The sequence below is a fragment of the Lemur catta genome, chromosome 1 (genome assembly GCF_020740605.2).
Source record: "Lemur catta isolate mLemCat1 chromosome 1, mLemCat1.pri, whole genome shotgun sequence".
In the NCBI taxonomy this organism is placed as follows: Eukaryota; Metazoa; Chordata; class Mammalia; order Primates; family Lemuridae; genus Lemur; species Lemur catta.
In genome coordinates, this window is record NC_059128.1 from 244,185,500 (window position 1) to 244,209,911 (window position 24,412).

Genomic DNA, 24,412 nt, shown 5'->3' on the forward strand with positions numbered 1-24,412 from the left:
GTATGTGACTTCCCAAAGGATAACTCCATCCCAGCATCATGTGTTTCTACCCTTTCTTTGCATTAATAAGAACATTTATGTATCATTGCTATGGCACCCTATGGCTAGCTAGAGCTCCCCTAATGCTTTAAAACACCATTCTGTAAGTACTTACTGAACAACACAATACTCCTATTCTCTTTTTGAGCTTAGTACATGATCATGCAAGAGATGAGGGTGAGAGGTCAACTACACTTAAGAATCATGTCAGCTGTTCTGGATAGCCCTTTATATGGCTATAATAAGAAATTTTTTTTTTCACTTTGCCCCTGATGCATCTCTAACAATTAAAATATGACATTAAAAAAAAACACTTGAAAATACAAGTCAATAAAGCTGATTTGTGTAGTCTAAAGAATGGCTCTAAATCTTCAAGTATTACACAGAGAATATATTTTTCACTAAAATTGTAACAATTTGAAATGTGTAAGGAACATTTTTGCTTTCTTGAAGAATTCAAGGTTGTAAAGCCAAAAAGCTTGACAGAAAAATTCAGGCAATTTATATGATGGACGATAGAAAAAAAACCATCTCAAATCAAGTCAAATTAAAATCAGACTTCGAGAATGGCATAAATAAGGCATTCTCGTACTAAGTCTCTAGTGTGGTTTAGTGGTGAGCTTCCTGAAGACAGAGACCATATATTATTTTCTTTGTATCCCCAGCATTCAGTATACTGCCTGCAATTAATGCAGGTACAAGCTAAACAAATAAAAGACACTGAAAATATATGGGTAGAATAATAAAATACATGCAATTTGTTTGCTATAACAGATGTATGTTCATTGAGTATTTACTGTATAATATTAATTCATTTGATATTCATTGAATGCTTTCTATTTGTCAGGTGAATGCAAAGCAACATAAGACATATAAAAATGAAAAAGAAATGCGGAAATATTCGTCAAAAAGTACAAGCCTTCAGTTATAAGATGAATAAGTTCTCAGAATCTAATATACAGCATGGCGACTATAGTTAATAACACTGAATTTTCTACTTGAAATTTGCTAAGAAAGTAAATCTACACTATGTACACATACTCTCTCTCTCTCTCTCTCTCTCTCTCTCACAGGAGAAAAAAAAAAGGAGAGAAAGATAAATGATCCCTGATCCCAAAAAAACTTCCAGTCAAGGAATGATGGTTTCTATAACAGAGAAATAATATTTTTATATACGTTGCCATATGTTATTGGCTTAAAATAAACCTACCTTCTGTATTAAGAAATAGATTCACTGATGTTTGTTACCTCTCTTTTAGACATGGGCCAAATTTTAACATTGCATTTTAATAGGCACATTTTACAACTTTTAAGCACCTGTTAATAGTTAATGATTTTCTTTCTAGCCCATTTAGCAAAGTTATGATCTTTAATATTTTTCATATTAAAGCTTTCAAGCTGTCTCATGGTACATAAGCCTGGTTCCCATCATTCAAAATCCTTATTTGATCTAGGCAAAATTGAAACAAAGTATCTTTTTGTCAATGCTGTCTCTCTTAAAGGAATATTTCCATTTCCTGTGCAAGTAGTTACTATTCATCAAGACCTTGCTCATTTAAGTAAATGATACTAACTGCATTATTTTGGCCCTTTGGAGTGTTATATGTGATCTGTTATATATGCATTCATCAAGAAATCTGCATTAAAACAGTGCATAGCTCTCTGAACTTGATCCATGGTGACTCATAAATAAGTATAGTCCTCTGAAAAATCTGTCTATATTCAAAGACACATTATTTTAAGGAGCAATATAATTAAGGAACAGTGAAGAATAAAAAATAATCATGTAGAAAATTAGAAGTAATGACAAAGGTGAACAAGAAAAGTGAAAATACTGAATGAGTTGAAAGGAATCTCAGTCTTGGTTCTGAGCATTAGTATGTAAAGGGCCTAATGCCATAATATCCCCCATTCTAACACATACTACCTGTGGAAAAGTACTGGTAAATTACCATACTTCTTTGTGCTTTGGTTTCCTAATCTGCAAAATGGGCACAATAATAGGACATACTTCAAAGGCTATACATGTTTTAGTAGCCAGGAGGAACAGAATAGTTTTGGAACATAATTAGAACTCAACAAATATTATGTTGTTATGAAATCTCAGTGTTGGAATTTACATTAAACATTTATCTCAACCTCCTAAACAAAGCAGGATTTCCTTTCTGGCATGCTGAACAAGTACCCAGCTACCTTCAGCACAAATTCTTATTATGACGGGCCTTCATTACCTCATAGGACAGGCTACTTTGTATTCAGACAACCTAACTACTAGAAAATTCTTCTTTCCCACTGATGTTTGCATTTAGATAGCTATGGCTGCCAACAATGAAAATGTGCTATTGATTGGAGATTATTTTAAATTAAAGTCTTATATACTGGAATTTGTCCTCTTCTGGGTAAACTCATAAATATTAAATCTGCCTCCTGCTTGATTAATTAACTTTTTTATTACCCTAGCAGGGTCAGGTGGTCCTCTTTCTGCTTCACGTGCCACCATTAATAATCATTCCAAAATTTCTGGCTGGTGTTAATAATGATGTAGCTAATTTCATCCTAAGTAATTGAAGCAGTACAGATTGTGTTTCAACCAATGGACTAGATCAAACATAATAGAGGTTTTTAAAAAAGGAGTTTAAGGATTAAAATGTGTTAACCAATACATCATTTTGCTTTACATTAAAATGCCCCCCAATTTTAGAATTAGCAGTTAATTTGCAATTAAAATTGCATATATTATGTTTCTACATAACTCAAGCCACTTACAGCTTGTTATCCAAAATAAAGCAAGCAATATCACTCATCTGTGGCAAATAAAATTATTTGATCCTTTCTTTTTGGATTGGTAGGCAACATACTATTCTTTCATATGTTAGTTTTTTGAAAACTGTATTTTCTTTGTTTGATTAAATGCATATTAGAATCTAACTATGTGCAAGATATTTTATAAGACACAAAGATATATAGGCTATAGTTCTTGAGCTCAAAGAGTTTATAACTTGTAAAACATTCAGCCCTTGAGCAATAAAATATTTAGAAAGTTGTAGGATCTAAGAGTAATGATTTCTTGCTGAACTGATCAAGAACACATCAGGCAGGGTAGCATGTGAGATAGAACCACCATTTGTAATGTGATCATTTTCTGAATATTCCAGTTGGAAGTCACAGAACCACCTTAGATATGATGAGGATACAGATCATTTGAAGCATCCAAATAATCTCATTTTCTTATAGTATATGTTAACTTGAGGGAAATTGATAGAAACAATGTCAATTTATATTAGATTTAGATGGAGGCTTCAATATTTGTTGAGAAATTAATATTTTATTCTGTAAAAATACCCACCAATTTAGGATTTTTAAGTGTACAAAGTGGAGAATAGAAAAATAAGTCAAATGGGGACATAAAGAATTCATTAGGGAAGAAAGAACTAGAGATGCAATCTTGCACCTTAATTTTTCGGATTATTTCCCACCTGTAAATTGTTAAAATGAATCACATTGCTTAAATATCAAACCATACTAAAATAGCTATATCTTATGGATGGTTTGAAAATAATTAAGTGATTAAGTTCATTAATTTGTTTCTACATACCACTCTTTGTATAAATATGTAAGACATAAGATTTTGTTTTGAAATACCCACTATAATTTAATAATTTATAGTTTGGCTTGTTAATATTCATGATGATTTTTGTATGATTATTGTATGTAATATAAATTTAGACAATTACCACTACTTCTGATAAATAATACATTTAGAAATGCTGACAGATGCGACTTTTGTGCTACAAAACTGATTTATGTAGCCTACAGGTGAAAGCTTAAATTTACATGTTGTTAAAATTTTAGCTATAATTAATATTTTCAGGGAAAAGGAGTGCATTGTTTATATATATTGGCAATATATTAATTTTCCTGGGTCATTTAGCTAATTATTAAGGCAATAGAAGAGGTAAATTTTTAATTACTATATGTAAAATTCTAACTTTCTTTCAAAAATTAGCTTTAAGCTCTCTTTTGATAGCTCAGAAACTATTTTCCAGTATTTCAGCAAAGGTGCAATCTGCCTACAATCTAGCAGAATATATTTTATTTTGGTTTTAAAAATGAACATATAAAACTATTTTTTGTTATTCTAAAATGCATTTGAATATTAGATAAATTTTGGTGATGTTTTAAATGCAAACAAATGTTTGATTTCCTTGTCTTTAAATTATTTTTATTACTTTTTAAAAAAATATGTGTAATTTTAACAGATTATTGTTGCAAATGTATCAAAAACATTTTTTCAAGCAGTTTATAAGGTATGGATAATATTATTAATGATGTATACTATTTTTTAATCTCATCTTTTTCTCCATTGAAAAGTCCAGAAAATAAGCACAGAAATAATAACAAACTTGATGTAGTTAAAATTTGCATCTTAGCCATATGATCGAAAACAAAACAAAACAAAAACTATACTTGGTTATGTGGGTGTGGATAAGTGTGTAGAGAGTTAACACTTTGAGGCATACTATAAATTTTATTTTAATTTTGAGAAGGTTCTCATTAACTTCTAACACCTATCTCTCTCATCTATCTTTTATGAAAATTCACATGGATTATTTTTATATTCTTACTTTCTCAACTACTCATTGTGTAGTTTATTGTAATTTTGTTACATCTATTCTAAAAAGGGAAGGGCAATCAAGGACAGTACCTAATAGAAAGGCCAGTACACAATAGGCACTCAATAAATGCTGTTAGTGGACATATGATCTAACTGTACACTTAGTCCAGCAAGAAATTAGAGGACACATGGAATTTGAGCACTAAAACGCAAAAGGAAAGTATTTTGTAACTACATATGAGTGAATATACATTTATCTACATATTTATCAATTCTATTTTTCTATCTCCATATATACATATGTAATGAGGTTGTTCTATAAACTTAGGGAGAGAAGAAACTAGTTACTCTAGTTCAAATAGACTCATTTTATAGCGCTAGCAGTCTTAATTAGTAATCTTTACATTTGTTAGCCAGTTTCCACTAGCATATTCTGATGCTGGGGAAAAAAAACCAACAAAAAACAACCCAAGCACTAGTCTGGAAGTGCAACAGGGATCACCATGATTGTTCTTCAGATGCCACTATGTTTACAGAGCACTAGGGGTCAGTTAAGAACATCATGATTTTGAAAAGGAATTATTTCATATTTTATATTATTATCTTGTTGGTTGTTAGCAAACTAGAAGTTGAACAAAGTAAAATATGGCTAAAGAGAATTGGATTATGAACTATATCATTTTGCTTACTTTAAAAAATTTGAACCAGACCATCGAATGAGAGAGTACCTAATCACTCCTCCCCAACCCACACCAAATCCATATGAATGTATTATAAAATTATTTAATTAAACAGAATACAGAAGAGAACTTAATAATAATATTGATGTTATGATATTTCAAGCAGCACTTGAGAAACAAAAGCTGTAAGAATTTAAACATGAGCCAGGAGAGTATGAAGAGAAAAAAACTGATGCCATCAATTGAGATGCATATCATCATATTCCTAAATTTATAGTCAACCTACCCATATCCTACTTTGGCATTATTCATTGAAGTTCTCTTTTGGGTATAAACAGCATGCTTGGAAAATGTAATTTAAAGCTAACCAGATTTTTTTTAAAATGATCCTTTAGATGATTTCCCCTTAGGCTATAAATTGACTCAGGAGCCATTCTATATACTCAAACTCCAAGTTAAACAAACATACTTTGCAGATTCTTCTCAGACATTTTGTCTCTTCAAGGGTCTGATCCAAGCCACTTTCATGGACTTAATAAATCAGTAATTCAAGAGTCCCCCATCTTCTGCTGCCACTGTCGGATGGTTCTAGGGTTCTAATTTTGTACCTTTACTCACTAGTTACCAGATTTTGGTAAAGCTACTTAAGTTTCTAAAAAGAGGTGTAATCTTGTCAGAATCAAATGAGCTCATGTGTGTAAACTGCTCATCATAGAGTCTCCCACGTTACTAGTCCATTATTATGTCATCTCTAAGGAATTACTATAATAAATTTTCTACTCTTGAATTATTATATTAACACAGTATTTTAGCAATGATGGAAAGAGATTTTTATAGTGATGTATTTGGATATTTTTTTCATAAAGGTGTACAGAAAAATCAACCCCTATTATCTTTACAAAAATACCAGTAACATGGATTTCTGAAAGCCAAAAAGAATTCAATGGTAGAACTGAGTTTAGAAATAGTAAAAGATTTCAAAGTCTTTGTTACATAATATTGGAGCACCTGATTCTCTTCATCTCCCATTTTGGTTTTAAACATGTAGAGGCTATGGAATTAACGTGGGTTTCTGATTAAGCCTATGCATCTATATTTAACTTATAATGTGCATTTCAGTGTAGTTTGTCTCCTGACCACTGTTTTTATTGATCTGAGATGAAAAGGCAAAGCTGCACAATTTTGAACTAACTGCCAAAATCATTCATTCATGGCTTTATTCTCTTCCAAAGTTTTCATTAGTATTACGATGCCAGGACTGGCAAATAAGTAGGTTAACACCATCTATTGAGATTCTATGTAACAGAGACAGTGATGAATTCTGCATAAAGGGATATATTTGGGCCACATTACAATTGAGATCCGCAAGGCATTTCATGAAAGTATTTAATGACAGCACCAAAACAATAACTGAAATGACTGTATGAGTATTTATATGATCAGAATCCCATTTTAAGAAGCTATTAAAAATTTGCGACACCTGGTTTTAAAATATCAGGTCAAACTGGAATGGCATTAAATTAACAGCTTACTTTATATCCTTGTGTGAAACTTACTTTCATCTCCTGTTTCAAATTCAAATTTCTGACTGTAGCCACTGTATCCTGTTGCAGTCCTCACTCGGATATGAAATATGTACTTGGTGGCTGGCTTGAGACCTGTGATGATGACACTGGGGGCCTTGGACCTCGTGGAGGAATAGGTGAGCTGCTCATGCTCCTGGCGGATAGAAGAAAAGGAGAAAGGAAATGAAGCAGAGTCACTCTACCTGTTCCTAGAGACATTCCAAAATTAAACTGAGGAATTATGCTCTGAATATCAAAAGTATTGATTACAAAGAGGTAGAAGCATGGTTTCCATAATTTAGCATTTAATCGTTTGTCATTATGATGCATATGATATGGTCCTGATTTGGAAATTTATCAAGGAAGATGATTAATCTTATGTAAACTGCACTTGTATTTTTGGTGATTTAGATCTCTGATCCAAGTCTAAGAAATGGTGGTGGCGTGAGAACACGTTTACACAGAATGGCAGCTGCATCTTGAGCAAAATGGGCACGTCAGATCAGACCACACCAGCAGAGTGCAAGGAGCAAAGGTGGGAGAATTCAAGTACCCGCTACTCACTTCTACCCGCAGGTAGTGCCAAAATGCCGGCGCTATCCGTGGGTAGACCTGTGGGTGAAAGGAAAAATAAATTAATTGTTTTTAAAGTTTGAAATCTTTTATCCCCAAATCAATTGTTTTGTTCTATAACTCAGTGATTCCCCAGTAGTAAAAACTGAATGTGAGTCAACTTTAAGAAATAAAATGATGAAATTTTCCCCTTGAGGGAGAATTGACTCCTCCCCTAGCTACTATACCTTATGTTTAAACATGTACTAGTTACACAGTGATTGTGAGGTAGATTTAAAAATAATCTGCCCATGAAGGAGCACTGAGGACATAGAAAGGTATGAAAGACTTACCACACCTGAGGAATCAGAGGCAGGGCTGGAGGCTTGGTTCTCAAGTCTCCTGAGTCAACTGCCAACTACCTCACTTTACTAGTGAGAAATGAATTTGCCAGTGTATTCCGAATGATCTAATCAGTCAGGAGCTTTTAAGTGGGCTCATTATCTCAGAACAGGATAGTTCATTTTATTAATACCTGTCCATATAAGACATTGTCCACAAAATCCTGGTGGTGGGGTCAAATTAAACTTAATTCTGTTTTTGTACGGAATTATTACTCTATAATTTTACAAAGGTATTTTAATAGAATATTTGAAAAAATTATGTTTGTATGAAAAAAATTCACAGGTCAAGCTAGGTCAACAAGTCCTCAAGTTAATTTCCATTATTCTCATCATAAATCTAAAGATGGAGACTCTCAGGAATGGAAGTGACTTTCAAGGTCACTAATTGAATCACCCATTTGATGCTTAAATTCTAACTATAATATTTCCATCAAGATTTTGTTTAGGGTTTGCCTGAAAACCACTGTTGTTTAGGAGAACTTCCAGACTAACAAACCAAGTTATAAAAATATACACATATGGAGAATGTGCCAAATTTAATTTATTTGCTGCTGATGCTTTAAGATTTACAACTATGGAAATTATTTCCCTTAAGCTACTTTTGCAAAAAAAAAAAAAAAAGTTCTTATCTTATAGATTATTTTTAAACTTTATGGTCTTATTTATCAGAACCTTATATGCTATATGGTTATTCTGTGTCTAGCTGAATAACTGAATTTGCCATTTATACCCCAAATAATAAATCTTTATTAAATATAAAGTACAAAGAACAAAATGAGTTAACAGCAACATTTTAAATTATAAAGACAAACCAGAATAAATGCAGCTTATATTTATCTCTAGGTGATTTTGAGATTTGAAAGTAACTAAATATTTATCCACCTAGCATAAAATGTAAGGAAATAAAGTCTATAAATCATTGATGGCTATATTTTCTGCTAGGGGTTAAAAGCAGGAGCTTGCTTATACCAAGGCCTTTATAATTAAGAAGGTTAAAACCTATGATGTGGAGAAAAAAAAGTTTGTAGACTATAGAAAAGCGATACTGTTTCTGGTAGAAATTTGCAGAGCATTTGGATTTTTCATTTTCATGTACAAGAGGAGGCTATTCCAATTTTCACAGAATTTCTGCAACTTAAGAGTTATGGTGCATTTTGAGTGATGTTTCAAAATACGAAATGATGACTGAGAGAAAAATTTTAAAGCAATGAAAAAAAAAAAAAAGGAATTTAGTCTTATCCCATTATCCCCAAAGAGAGAAGATACAATTCAAAAGCTTACTCTTAGAATGGTCCCATAGTAATTATACATTACGTCTGTTGCTTCACCAAAACATAGCTAAATAGTAATTACCTACTCACTAAAGTTACAGCGAGTAAAGGATGCCTTTTGCAGGCAGCTTTTAGCATTTCTGTTGTTATGTATAAAAGTGTATCTGTAGCTACATCCCTGGGATAAAAATTCTCAAGCCCTAGGAAGGGTGCTTAAATGGTTCTTTATCCTGAATCACTCACCACCAGGGTGACAGATGCTGTCTTGTCTTATGTCTTGACACTTGCTAGCATGATGAGGAAGAAGGCTCAGAAAGAAGCAGTTAGGAGAGTCCCTCTCACAGTACATAGCAGCCCTCTCTCCTCCTGGTGTTTCTAAGCACTTGGGAAACCAATTTAGCTTTTATTCATGATAAGCATAGGCTACTATTATGCTGGAACTTTGGCCAATCACGTTTCTGTTGACACATCAACTCCGATTCAAAGTTGCTATCACCAGGTAGAGACCATGCTTTGCCACAGAGCCATCTAGATTTTTTATTTGTCCTGACAGGCTGAATTCTGAACATATTTGAATAGGGTATGTGATATATTATCAATCAGTGTAAAGTATTTACTAATTTCCAAAATTTTTTTTTAAATTTTTTGTTGCAGATCCAGGATTATTACTTGCACACTTTCATGCATTGAGACATGTTGTTAGGCAGTAAATAAACGGCATAAAGTGAACCTCCGAAGGTGTAACCCCATTGGTTGCCAAGCACACTGAACAGTGGATAGTGCAGTGCATGCTCATTGGCTGACAGCACTGGCAGTCCTGTGCACTAATGCTTTCTGGCTGGAAGTGAAACAGCTTATTCTGCTACCTCTCCTTAGATGAGTACAGAAAATAGCACCAATTATAGTGAAAAACATATAGTAACAACGAACTTTAATATATTGGTAATGTATATCATTTCTAAAATAAAAAATATATATGCAATTTCTGTTTTATATATTTGCATCCACATTAAAAAATAGTTCAGAACCAAATAGTGAACATAGGACATTGTCAATCAGGTGTGCACGTATTCTATTCTAGAGAGACTGATCTTTTCTCATGGTTCTCTTCCCATGGGAAGATCCCATTGCTTACACTCAGTTACTGCTCCTTCCCAGTTACTGAGAATCAAGGCTTTTCTGGGAATCCAATCTTATTCTTACACTGAACCTTTCAGTTACCTGAAATACTGAATTTAGCTTTATTTTTATAGGTGTCAACTTTTCACGGTAACTAGAAGGGCCATTCTTGCTGGAGTCTGGCCCCTTTAACATTCGATCTGAAAACTATAACTTAGTGAAAAGAAATAGGTTCAGATGATCAGTCCCACAATCAGAAGTGACATGGCCTATATCAATGGAGGGCAGGTGGAGGGAATTCTGAGTTGGAATTCTCCTGTCTTGGGCTTGATTCTAACTCTGTTTCTAATGTGTATCTTGGTAAGTTACCATCACAATTTTGATTTACTCCTATGGAAAATTCATTCATTCCACAGACATTCATTGAATTCTCTCTATGTGTAAGGTTCTAGGGCACTATAGTAGGTACATCTTACATAATCAACAAAGTTCTACCTAGAAATTAAATTTCTATAATTATTTTTATGTCAGAAATGCAGGTCTCTCATCTTCTGCTGTGAATGATTCTCACATTTCTCACTTCCCTCTCTTGGGTTTACCATTCCCACTAATCAGAGTAAATTAAATAGCATAGCACAGTGGTGGTCATCTTTTAGATGGTTTCCTTTCTCTTAAAGTCTTTGGGTCCAGTGGGATTTCTAAAAGGTGTCACCTCTTCATTTCATTTTTAAATTTTAAATTAATTGAATTTATATATGACAAAAATTATGTTGTAAACTTTTCTTCAACAGACATGTTGATTGGAGGATATAACATTATAACAACCATGATTAACGTAGTGCTTTATAATTTACAAGGTGTTTTCACACACATTCTTTATGTAATCCTCATAATAATCTTGTGAAGAAGAACTGGTAATATTTTTATTCCCATTTATGGTGAAACTGGTCCAGAAAGAATAAGTAAATTACCAAAATGAGTGAGATAACTGGTCAGTGACTTCTATTCAAGTTATGCTTTTTTCACTATGCCCTATTTAAGCAAATGTATCTAGAGTCAATATGCCCATAGATTGGACTTTGGGCCAAACTCATTTTGTCCACACTTTATGTCCCTGGTTATCTAGCCACTATAATTAACTTTAAATTTAACATAGACTATGAGCCACATAGTAATGAATTATTGGTTGACAATTAGAATACTTTTATATAAATAGTTTCTCAATTGGCGGAAACATTTCTCAACATCAAAATGTATTAACTAGTTATTTCCAAGATAAAATTATTTTAAGGTTAACACATCCATGCATGCTGATTTTGTTTTTTATTTTCTTTTGATATCATGACATATTGACAGATTGTAGGTAATATAGGAGGCTTATAACTACCCAATTTGACATGAAATATACAGTATTCTTGTTCAGGCCTGGGAACAGAATTTGTTAATGAAGTTCAGGAAATTCTTTTAGACTTTTTGATATATGGAGTTAACTGCTTCGCTTCAAGTCATACCAAGTTAAAACTATCAGGAATAAATTAAAGTGCTATTAATATTGAGCACTCTACTATCAAAATCATTGTATTTTTTTTTTCTTTTTAGCAATGTCCCAATTAAGGCAATAGTAAGACTTTTGTTCTGCTGGCTTGAAGACTGAAGCTATAGATTGTTTGAGAAAACAAAATAATATTAAAAATGGATAGTAATGGTTTTCCTAGGAGTCATCTAAGTCATTTTTTATCTCTTCTCTCTCTCCATTTCTATATCCATGTTCCTCATCTTGCCTCTCTGTCACACTCACAAACACACACACATATTCATCAAACTGTGGAGATGTCTCCACAATAATCCTCTCAAAAATAAATTGAAACCACATTTAGAACATGATTCATTATCTGAAGGAGGATATTTTTCCTAGACAAATCAAGAATTGCATGGCCTAGAAACAAAATTGGAAAGATTACCAAAGAATCTTATTGCCTAAACTATGGTATTAGCAAATCTGAAAGTATTTTACTTGAATGAAAGGAAGATATTTCATACAACTCTAGGAAAAGGAAAGCTTGTATACTAGACTTGGTCAGTGTTTTATAATTACTTCCCCAAAGGCAGAGATACTGGAATATGCTTGACTTTATTTTACTGGTCATACAAGAATGAATCTTTAGGGGAAGCTACTCATCATACCACGGCTGCAAGATTCATTAAGATTTTTCATATCTCTACTTTGATGTTGCAATCTCCTGATTACTATTGTGGATTTTCAAGTGTAGAAGCAGACATAAATATACTTGTTCCTGGAAAGGGCAGGCTTCCCTAAAACTAAGACATGAACATTCTGGGTAGCTTTTCAGTCTCTTTTTGGATTTAATGAGAATGAGTCAATCCCTGGAGAGTTCTCAAGTCTGAGTGCACTCCAGTTTCAAGATTTACAAAATAGAATACAAGAATGAGTTGTGTAAGCCCAGGAACTGAAATTATAGCACTTATGTAAAGTAGACATAATCATAAAAGAGCTTATAGTCCTAAAAAGTCATCCATTTTCATTCTTGTATCAGTTGCTTTGATTAATTCTAAGTGTTAACCTACTCCTTTTTCAGAACTCTTTAGAGGAGAATCTTATTCTACCCTAGCCAAACCATAAAGTATACAGAAAAGGTTCTCTCTAAAGCATAACTTAATTATCTTACTGAAATTTAAAAATAACAGTTTTTTTATATGTAGAAAATTTCTCTCCTAAAGATTGACTGTAATAAATCATTGTTTCTCTCTGCTATTAGGAATGTTTACCTAGAAATTCTAAGAAAATTAATTGAAAAAAATAGAACTAATCAAGAGAAATCAGTTAGGTAGCCAACATACAACTATCAGTTTTCCTATACATTAGTAATGACCAATTAAAGTTATATTTTAAATATTCCATGTCCTATGACAACAGAAATCTTATAACACCTAACTATATGACACGAGAGTGTGTAAGACCTACATGGCTACATCAATGACAATTTACTGTAGGAACCAAAAAGAGAATCTCTTACTTATTTTTCTTGTCTTATTACAATGCTAAGATTGTTAGTAGAATATTGCAATATATCAGTAAAAGCAGGGACTTTATTTTTTTTCTTTAATGGAACAGCTTCTAATTCTATTATTGTTAAATATAGTTATATCTAAATTAGGTTTTCAGTAGATGTCAAGCTGAGAATTTTTTCTCTTACACTGTAGTTTTGTTTGTTAGTATTTTGTTCTTAGAATGTGAAACAGATTCTGGATATTATAAAACAATTTATCTGCTTCCAAATCAATTATATGTTTTTCACCTAATGTAACACATACTTATCAAGAACTATTCTTTCATTCCTAAGATAAATCCTACCTGTTAACACTTGTTCATAACATGTTATAATTTTTATGATAATTTTAGATTCAAATTTGATAATATTTCAGCTAGAATTTTTTTATTTTATTTTATCTTTTTTGAGACAGAGTCTCGCTTTGTTGCCCGGGATAGAGTGAGTGCCCTGGCGTCAGCCTAGCTCACAGCAACCTCAAACTCCTGGGCTGAAGCGATCCTACTGCCTCAGCCTCCCGAGTAGCTGGGACTACAGCCATGCGCCACCATGCCCGGCTAATTTTTTCTGTTTTTAGTTGTCTGGCTAATTTCTTTCTATTTTTTAGTAGAGATGGGATTCTTGTTCTTGCTCAGGCTGGTTTCGAACTCCTAACCTTGAGCGATCCTCCCACCTCGGCCTCCCAGAGTGCTAGGATTACAGGCGTGAGCCACCACGCCCGGCCTCAGCTAGAATTTTTAAACTTATATTTATAAGTGATTTTAGGCTATAGTTTTTTTTCCTTTTTTTCTATTTTAAATATTTGGCTATATAATTTGGTTATGCTATATTTATAGAATGTATTATGAAACTTTCCTTTTTTTAATGTTCTGCTTAACTGATACAACATGGGAATTACCAGTTCCTTGAAAACTTAATTGAAATGGAACATTCTGGTGGTAAATATTTGAATAGCTTTTAAAATTATTTTTATACTACATTCAGACCTTCTTCTTATTTTTAGTAATTACCAGAAAAACCTTAAATTTATTGATATAAATTTACATCTAGTCTTGCCCTATCAATAAACATATCTTCTATAAAAATACTACATTTTTCTCATCTTAGTCCTAGCCAAACTTGTTTATTTGTTCAGTCTTTTAAAAACACTGGCTTTCAATTTTTTTTAAATCAAATATACTTGATTCTATTTCATTAATTTTTTATTTTTCACTTGTTCATTTCTTCTCTCTGCTTTGTTTTACTACATTGGTCATATTCCACAGTTTTGGATATATGTATATCTTAATGCCTTTAATTTTTAAATAGTTTATAATTTAAGTCTATTATGCTTTAATATATTATATTATAACTTAAGTCTATTATGCTTTACTATATTATATATTAATAATACTTAAATTTTTCAAATGAATTTTGGGGTGGGGTGTGGGAATTTATTTTCTTAAAGTTGTTTAATTTTTTTACGTGATTTGCAAAGAATCTTTTCTGCTATGAGGAATTTATTGAATTTTTTGTTCTAATGTATGGTCAATACCCGTAAATGCTTTGTAAGTATTTGAAAATAATGGGGGAACTTTCAGAATTTTAGGAGCAAGAAAATTCTCCATTAGCCAGTGCCTGTGAGGTATTTTATAACCTTCCGGTATGACTGTATATTTATCAAATTTGCCTGTTTCAGAAAGATTAAAATCATTCAAAGAAGTACAAGAATGGTACTTTAATATTATAAAGCCATTATGCAGTAAGAAAATCTAGACATCTTAAACAAAATAATTTCTACATTCTTTGATTCTAACCATCACTAACACTTACTTTTATACCATCTGGTCCCTTCCTCCACTTATTTCAATGTATGTCAGTATATAACCCCAAGTAGACTGAAATTTTATTAAAAAATATGGTCTATATTCTCCTCAGATAACAAAACAAAACAGAACAAAATGAAACAAAGGAGTGTTGGATGCACAGTCAGTGTTTGGTAAATGTCTATTGATTGATACCTGCAAAGCAATACTAACCGTTTAACACATGGTGTATCTGGTGCAGCTTTGGTCATATATCATTGGGAACTGAACTACTAAAACTGCAGCTCCAACATAGGAGCACACGTTGGAATAGCTTCTACCTCACACTGAATCTCCTGTGACCAGCTCTAAATACACCCCATCAGTACCAGGAGATGGGGCTGGCCAATTGCTCCAGAAATAAGAACACGCTAGAATGATTATAGATTTCTTCTCCTCGGTCATTTAACCCATGATGGGGAGGAGCTACAAAGAGAAAAACTACATTTCAATTGAAAAACCTCAGCTTTCCAGGTTCCTGCCTTTCTGAGGCTCACATGTTCCACCCTGCTCTTAGATTCTGCATTTTGATATCCTTCAATAGAAGTCACAATTAGGTTCTGTTGCTGGCAACAAAGAAAGTTGCTTTCTTTTCTCACATTCATTAAAATGTAGAAGAAAGAGTTTCTAATTTGAGGAGAGAAAGGATTAAGAAGATCAAAGGTTGAGTGGTCTAAGTCAGAGGGTAGAATGCTCTGAAATGTTTTACTTAGGTAAAAATTAGCCACTGCTATGACAAAATTACAAAATATGCATATGTAAAAAATATGTAGAGGTAGTTATTCCAAGGACACAATTACTTTCTGACTGCACTCTGGAAAAGAATCATTTAGTATTCCATGACTATAATTTACTACAATCAACTCTTGATTATCCCCAGTAATCCAAAATAGGAGATAACTCCAAATCACTTTGAAATGCATTCATGACTTTTTTTCATATATTCCTTCCAATTTGTACCTTGTTTCACATAAAATGAAAATTAAATGCATTCCTGAACATTAAATGTTGAGTAATAGTAGAAGATGGCATAGGGGTATACCTGATGATAGAGGAATATTGATCTGAAATTAAACATTCATAACCGATTTTCACAAAACAGATAATTGATATGAAGATAATTAACTGCTTAAAATAGTGGTTAAATTTACTGTTAGGGGACATGGCCTAATTATTATAGTATGACCTTCAGAAAATACTGATGCTAGAATGAGACCAACAGAGTCCTACTTGTAGTCAGTTCATCTATGAAAATTGGGAATGTTATACCTATATCAAAGAGTCAGGCTTGTTGTATGGATAAAGCAAAATAATGTGTAAAACCCTTTCACAGGCTCCAGCAGATGTGTAAAATAGCATTATTTCTTTCTTTTAGGAGCAATTATCAATAGGTGGTGCATTCAATCCAGGGCAATGATAGGCTTGTGCCTTAACGGTAATCCTGCAGATGCTGTGAGAAGCCTTTTTAAAAATTTTGTATGTGTTTGCTGCCTGTTAACCTTTGTATTCCGACTGCTTAATACTGTAGGAATACAAATATATATTATCCCAGCTACTTCGGAGGCTGGGGCAGGAGGATTGCTTGAGCCCAGGAGTTGGAAGTTGCACTGAGCTATGATGACCCCACTGCACTCTAGCCCGGGCAACAGAGTGCGACTTTGTCTCAAAAAAAAAAAAAAAAAGATATATAATATATATTGATTACACAAATACATATTAACACATACTGAAGGGTCTCATTATATATTATCCAAATTATTGAATAAAAATTTAATGAATTGCTCCATAAGTTTAGCTCTTAAATTCTTAAATGTTGTTATACCAACTTAAAATTTGCATAAATGAATGACAATTCAAATAAGAGATGAGAAAAATTGTTTTTGCATGCTTATAGTACTTCCATAATCAAAATGCAATAATATTATGTCAGTATAGTGTGCTGTGTTCTTAGGAACATTGTGGAAAACATCCAAGATTATACTTGCTAAAAATATTTGACAAAATAGTATGCTTAAAAAAAACTAAGGGATGTGTTGAAATATCTTTTAATACATATTCTTAATACTTATTCAGTTTTAGCTTTCCCATCTGTCTTCCTGTACCTACCTTCATATAGATGGGATATAGATTTTCTCCTGTTCTCTACCACTCTATAAATATTTATAATGGTGTTCAAGTAAAAATTAAATGTTTAAAGTTTGATACTGCTACCTGAAGAAAGTGCTTTCATTCCAAAATTCTTTAATGATATGTCTTAAAATTATATCATAGTCAAACTACAAGTTTAAATTTGTCATGTATTCTTAAAATTTTAGATAATTTACTAGAATTTTAAAATCATGTGTAAATTTGGTGATAAAAATATTAATATACAGGTAGAAAACATGGGAAAAATAGAGAATAAAACATTTAAAGACTTAATATTTATTATAGTATTGATGATAGATAAAATGATTTTATCTTAAAGGGGGAAACTGGAAAAGAAAAATCATATTCATCATAATAATATTTGAGGATTAAACTAAGAATTTTTAGAAGATTTATAAATTCCTACTGATATCGGTAGTTTAGGCCAAGTAGTAAAATATCCACATAAATGCTAGCTAAAAACAACTTTATTATAAAAATTAACATATGTTAGCAACAAATGCTACTGGAGGAAAAAAACCATACTAAGTATCTTTGTAAACACTAATACACATATGTTGATTTCCTCAAATATAAATGGCATTCCAAATGTCAAACTGAACATTTTCAAGATTAAATCATCACAATATGGCAGAATGGAATGGCATAGACTAGAAAGATAACATGTGTACAATCCTTTGATTAATTATATCTAATTGTAGGATGTGGATTAAAAAACAATGAGGGTATTGGTAATATATGTTTTAAATAAAAAAATTTAGGTGATGGATATTTTAATTTGCTTCACTATAATAACCTTTTTACTATCGATATGTATCCTATAACATCATATATATGTTAATTATACAAAATAGAAAGTATTTAAAAATATAGAGTAGTTAAATATTTTTACCATAGTGCTAACTAGATTATAGGATAGCTAAGATAAATGAAAGACAGCAGAAAAAAAATCTTTGAAAATGAAGTTACCAGAGAGTAAATGCAGTTGGATTGGCCTCCTAAACTGTCCCTTGGTTGCTAGATTTTCTAACAGAATTAAAGTAAATAAGGAAGATAAGATGGGTAGAATTTCACTAGAGTGAGAATACCAGTAGAATATGAGAAAACATTTTATAGAAATGTCTCCACTGGAAAACAGCACTGTTTATGAATATAGGTAAAGTCTTATATTCATCCAAATCAGCTTCAAAACATAGTGTTAAAAGGGCTGCTTCTTGCACTGAACAGGAAGCAGAAATTCACTTAAATGTGCATGCATGAGAATTCCTTACTCTCATTTAGAATAGGGAAGAAAACAGTTTTGGAAGATTTTTCATTTTTATCTTTGCCACTTAAATATATTTTGTCACCATAGTGAAATTTTTAATATTTTTACATTTGTTTGATGAGTCTTAATTGTGATTTGATGACAGATACATTTGTTTTGTTCAAAACTAAAACTAAGATATCTATTAAAATTGATCTACAAAGCTACAAAGCAAAATTTGTTTCAAGAAACAGTCTCTCTTCCCCAAATGAGATTTTAAACCTTCTTTATAAGTAATATAGTCTTAACTTGAAAAGTTTCCTACTATACTCTAAATAACCCAGTATTTTCAGACAGTAATCTAACTCATTCATTGATTTTGAATTTTCCTCATAGGACATCAAATGTGAATCAAGAAATACATCAAGATTTTTAATAAAATAAAGTAAAATATAGGTATATCAAGATACTATAGGCCGGGTGCAGTGGCTCACACCTATAATCCTAGCACTCTGGGAGGCCGAGGCGGGTGGATCCCTCGAGGTCAGGAGTTCGAGACCAGCCTGAGCAAGAGCGAGACCCCGTCTCTACTAAAAATAGAAAGAAATTATCTGGCCAACTAAAAATATATATAGAAAAAATTAGCCGGGCATGGTGGCACATGCCTGTAGTCCCAGCTACTTGGGAGGCTGAGGCAGTAAGATCGCTGAAGCCCAGGAGTCTGAGGTTGCTGTGAGCTAGGCTGATGCCACAGCACTGACTCTAGCCCGGGCAACACAGCGAGACTCTGTCTCAAAAAAAAAAAAAAAAAGATACTATAACTGGGAACCTAATATCTCATCACTGAGAGAATATAAGTAATATAATGCTAATACATACATTGAAGTAATTGACAGCTTCCTGCAGGCCACATCTCCAAGACAAAAGGTTTTCCTAGTTCCAGTGTGGGTGTTTAAAATCACAGAAATATTTAAACATGTAAATTACTGCAGATAGTTTTAAATGCAAGTAGAGGAATTCAAGGTAAGGCCATTTTTAGAAACATTATTTTAATCTGGATTATTATCAAATGGTGAACATATTTATTTACTTATTATGCACATAAACTGGTTTTGAAATCAAACTGGAAAGAAAATTACCTATGATGAAGCACTAAGTTAATTTAGGGTAAAATACTGCTACAGCGAAGAGGTCTCTGTTCTGCAGAGGTCATAAATGTTGCCCATTTTATAATATATTTCAGGTAGTATATATTTGAGGGTTGGGGGTGCTAGTAATGAATGCTTTTTCCTTAGACATGCAGGCATCTCCTATTTTCAAGTTTGGATAATTGGATCTGTATAATTATATCCTATCTGTTATAAATACATTGTCACAACCCAATGTGCAGTCGAGATTCAGATTCAAAGAACTGAAAAAAAAAAAAAAAACGCCTTTGTAGAAGTTTTCTTTTCTTTTCAACATTTTTTTCTTTTTTCTTTCTGCTTTTGATTTACTTTTATGAATTAACTATTTTTTACTCCCCGATATGTCCAAATACCATTCTCTAAATATACTTTGAAATTTTAGAATGTCATACTCAAACTTAATACATTTTCTTTGGTCCAGTGCTGAGAAATGCTTATTTTTAAATTAGTACAAATGGGAAGCAAAGCAAATAATGTTATGAAGGCCTAAAATCAAGTAGCATAGCAAAATAAAGATGGATACAAATTCTGTTACACTCTTCTCATTGAAATGTTGTGTCTGCGTTCCTTTCATTGAATCCAGTCTAGTCTGTGATTGATTTGACCAGTAAAGTAGGGCAAAAATGATGTGTTGCCAGTTCCTGGCCCAGTCTCAAAGAAAACTGGCAGTTTCCACTTTTGTCTTGGAACTCTATATTGCACTGTAAGAAGTATGGCTAGTCTGAGAAGGCTAAGCTACGTGGCAGCCCAAGAGAGTTAGGTGGAGGAAGAGCCTTAGAGAGAGAGGACAAGGGACAAAAGAAGGGAAGAAGGACAGAGGGAGGGAGGGAGGTGGAGAGAAACACAGGCGAGGGAGGATGGGAGGAGAGTGACAAAGGATGCCTAGCCAATCTGCAGGTGTTCCAGCTCCCAGGCAGTATTTTATCATCCCAGCTGAAGTCCTAGATGTGGAGCAGAGATGAGCTGCTCCTGCTGTGTCCTGTTTATATACCTGACTCATAGATTCATAACATATAATATTTATAAATTATAATTTTTAAGCTACATTTTGGGGTAGTTTGTTATGCAGTAATAGATAACTGGACCAAGTAAACATGAATCAACATTTCTAGGCCCCAATTCTAATATGGAATTCATTGATCCTATTTTTTTGTTACTACATTGGCTGATGGTATTTTGTCTTAACACACAAAACTTAATCAACTTAAATATCTCAATTATCTGGTTCTTTAGAGAGATTATGACCTTTTAGCCTGAAATGACAGGTTAAATTATTCAAAACAAATCAGTTGAAAGTATAAACAGAACATAATGTGGTTAATTTTTTAAATGTTAACACTTTCATACTGTTTACTATGTTGTAGGCATTAAGCACTCTCAAAACTCAGAAAATCCTCAAAGTTGCTCTACGAAGTAGGTATTTTCAATGAAGAGACTGAGCTGCCACTGCAGCACCTCAGGTAAGTTGCCCAAGGTCATTCAATCAGTTAGTGGGAGAGCTTGGATTTGAACACAGGGAGTCTAGTTATTCTATCCTGCTATTTATTTATATAGCTTCCAAATGAAGTATTGCAATAAAGCTAAGTATTACTAAGAAATTTACATATTATATATGTTTTATATTCACTGCTTTATAAACATATTGAGAAACAGAGATGTAAAGAAAATAATTAATACAGGCTGTATGTACAGAAATAAACCACAATCCAAATCATAGTATAAGAATCTTTGAAATCGAAAGTACTTAGTCTAACATATGAATTTAAGGTTTAAAAAGATTATATTTTGCTACTATTTCATGAAATTTTCAGTCCTCAAGTACAACGAGTGAGCTTCAAACACACATTTATCACTTTTTTTAACGGAGAAGGCAAAAGGCTCATTAGGAAGAACAAGACTGTTATTTCTTCCAACACAACAATGAAATTATGTTTTTCCTTCATACTGAATTTAGAGGACATCTTATGCAATAGATGAAAGACTAGGAACTCTCAATGCTTTAAACTGAGATTTCTAATTCTGGTATGGTTTTCTATAGAATCTTATATTTACCGACAAATTGTTACTTTACTATTTAAAACACTAGATTGGAATTTGGAAAAACAGGGCTGTCTTTCTGTGATTCACAAGACAGGTGAACTTCAGCATGTCCTCTTATTACTGAGCCATAGCATAGCATACTCAGTTCAAAAATGATCATGAGACCTTGGTTCCATCTACCTCACAATATTGTGATGGATCAAATAATAATGCATGTGAAGTGATATTAAGGTGAAACATCCTCCTCAAATGTAAGATAGAATGATTTTCATTGTTGTTGTTATGTAATTAAATAGGTGTCCATATTGTTGGTGGAAACATTTGTCACTTGGAGGCATACTATTTTAATAGTGAACTGTATTTTGAGTTAGTGGAGGGAATTATGTTGGTTACTTAGTAAATTAATCTTCAAGAACCACAGAAACTGTCTTCTTTTTAATTCCATGTCAAGAAAATCAGTAGGATAAATCAGCCAAATACTCAGGGGTCTGGGACCATTGGTGATTAAGTGGGCAGTTGAGATCTACATGTGGGAGTAACACCAATGTCTCAAGATATCTTCAGATGGCAGACTCTCCTTTAGAGCCAGTTACTTGGATCTCAAGTCAGTTACCTGTACCTGTGCACATGACCAGTTGACTAGTTGTTAATGTAGCCCTCATTTGTACAACAGCACCATTCTGAGATTTAAGAGTAAAACATAGTGATTTGGAATAATCCTTGAATATTGTCTGTTTCAGAAGCTAAGGGGGACTATACATCTGGCAGGTACCTCTATCTATCTGCCATACTGAAGTTGGACAGCAGTTAAAAACCTCATGTGCTAACCCAAAATTGAACTAAGTCTTCAGAAGCACCACATGGTGGTCTTTTCAAAGTATAAAGCTGTTAAATACACTAAAATAAGACGGTTATGATGGATAATTCACTAAATAGGAGGAAAATTACCAAGGAGTTGTGGATACCAGGAGTGGTAATAGTTATACACATTTAGGCACAACTAAATTAGATAGGACAGAAAGATTTCATCTGTCCACCTGCTGTGTTCATCCATGAAGTAACAAGAATCAAGGGACATAAGGAAATAATGATGGTACTGATTACCTTGTTTAAATGTCCTTGTGTGAAATGGAAGGATCAAACACAGGTTTTGGGAGCAATTTGCCTTTGCCAACTGAAACTTAGCCAAAAACAATTAATTTATATTACATTCAACCATGAAGAACTTCAGAATACTTCCTCAGCTAAAATTTTACATTTTCTAATTATAGACTTACAATTTTCTATTATTAAAAGTTTGAAAAAGATCTAAACTAATTTCATTTTTTACTTTTTTTAATCATTCTGTAGAAACGTTGATATTTCTAACAGAATTTCAGTCCTCAGTTTCTAATTAAAGTGTGTATATATATATACGAATATAAACCTGTCTTTTTCAACATATATAAACTGAGACAACAAAATTTCAAGGATGAAAATGTAAACAAACCCAAATAGTGTAAAAAATTATCAAGAAAGCTAAAGGGAGAGAAACAACTTTTCAAATATTAGAACCCGTATAATAAATTATTTTCTCATTTTCCATTGATATATTCAAGTAATTGGATAGAAGTTCTTATTCTTGCTTTTTCCCCTAGAAATATTTGATCAGTATAGATTCTACAAGGTCACTGCAAATACATGATATTAAAACACAGCCAAATTGTGTAGCAACATAAATGTTTTTATGAGCAGCAGGTGTATTCTTTGAAAGATTGTAAAGCTATTAACAGCTCAGTAAGGAGTACATAATAATAGGTTGTTAACTCAGCCTCTCTTACAAGAGTACTGAGAAAGGACATTTTGGAAGCATTAAGACAAATATATTTTAAAAAGTATCCAATATGAATGCTTCATGATGAGAGGTTCATTTAAATTTTATCTAATTAAAATAATGAATTTTGTCTTCTTGATTTGAAGATGCTCATCCAAAAGAATTATCTAACTATGGTTAATAAAAATAAAATTATAATCTTGAAGCTAAATATATTCTAGTCATGATAAGTACTTGAAATGAATCTAATTTAGATTTTTTGCAAGTTGCAGGACTTGAGGCTTATTCCAACAAAATCTATAATATCTAGCACAGGGATCTGCCATCTAAAAATTTATTAAGCCTATTTCAATGAATGAAGGATGAATGATTTCCTAAGATATATTAGGTGACATTTTAATTGCTCATCTTAGAAAACTTACTTGTGATTGGACTCCCATAAAGTCACCTCTAGGTATTTGATTCCAAGTTAGAAAGACTTTGGTCTTATTATTTTGTTGGAAGTATTAATATTTTCTTCCATAGTCACCCACTTCTTAAAATCATTTAAAATATTCTTTTAAATTTACAAAGAATGAGGGTGCCAAAAATGTTTCTGGTTCTAGGTTATTTGTGAGGCATAGAATATTTTGTAATGCCCAATGAGATATATGTACTTTGTTAATTTTTCCATCAGTTTGAATAAGAATGCTGTAATTAATTCTTTTAATTTGATTTAGATATGAAACAATATATATTTAAAAATTAATAAAAATAAAACAAAACATATTTACTTTTACATTTTTTTCTCCCTTAGAGCCCTTGTTTCAAACTCATACTTG

General features: G+C 32.4%; 1 protein-coding gene across 1 annotated transcript in view; it reads right to left on the minus strand.

Annotated features, from left to right (window-relative positions):
- The window catches only part of EPHA6 (EPH receptor A6), an 836,036-nt gene that overhangs the window by 271,933 nt on the left and 539,691 nt on the right, over positions 1-24,412 (minus strand). Inside the window, exon 7 of the mRNA XM_045557615.1 lies at positions 6,891-7,053. Coding sequence (XP_045413571.1) covers positions 6,891-7,053 — 163 coding nt within the window. The remainder of the gene's footprint in view (positions 1-6,890; positions 7,054-24,412) is intronic.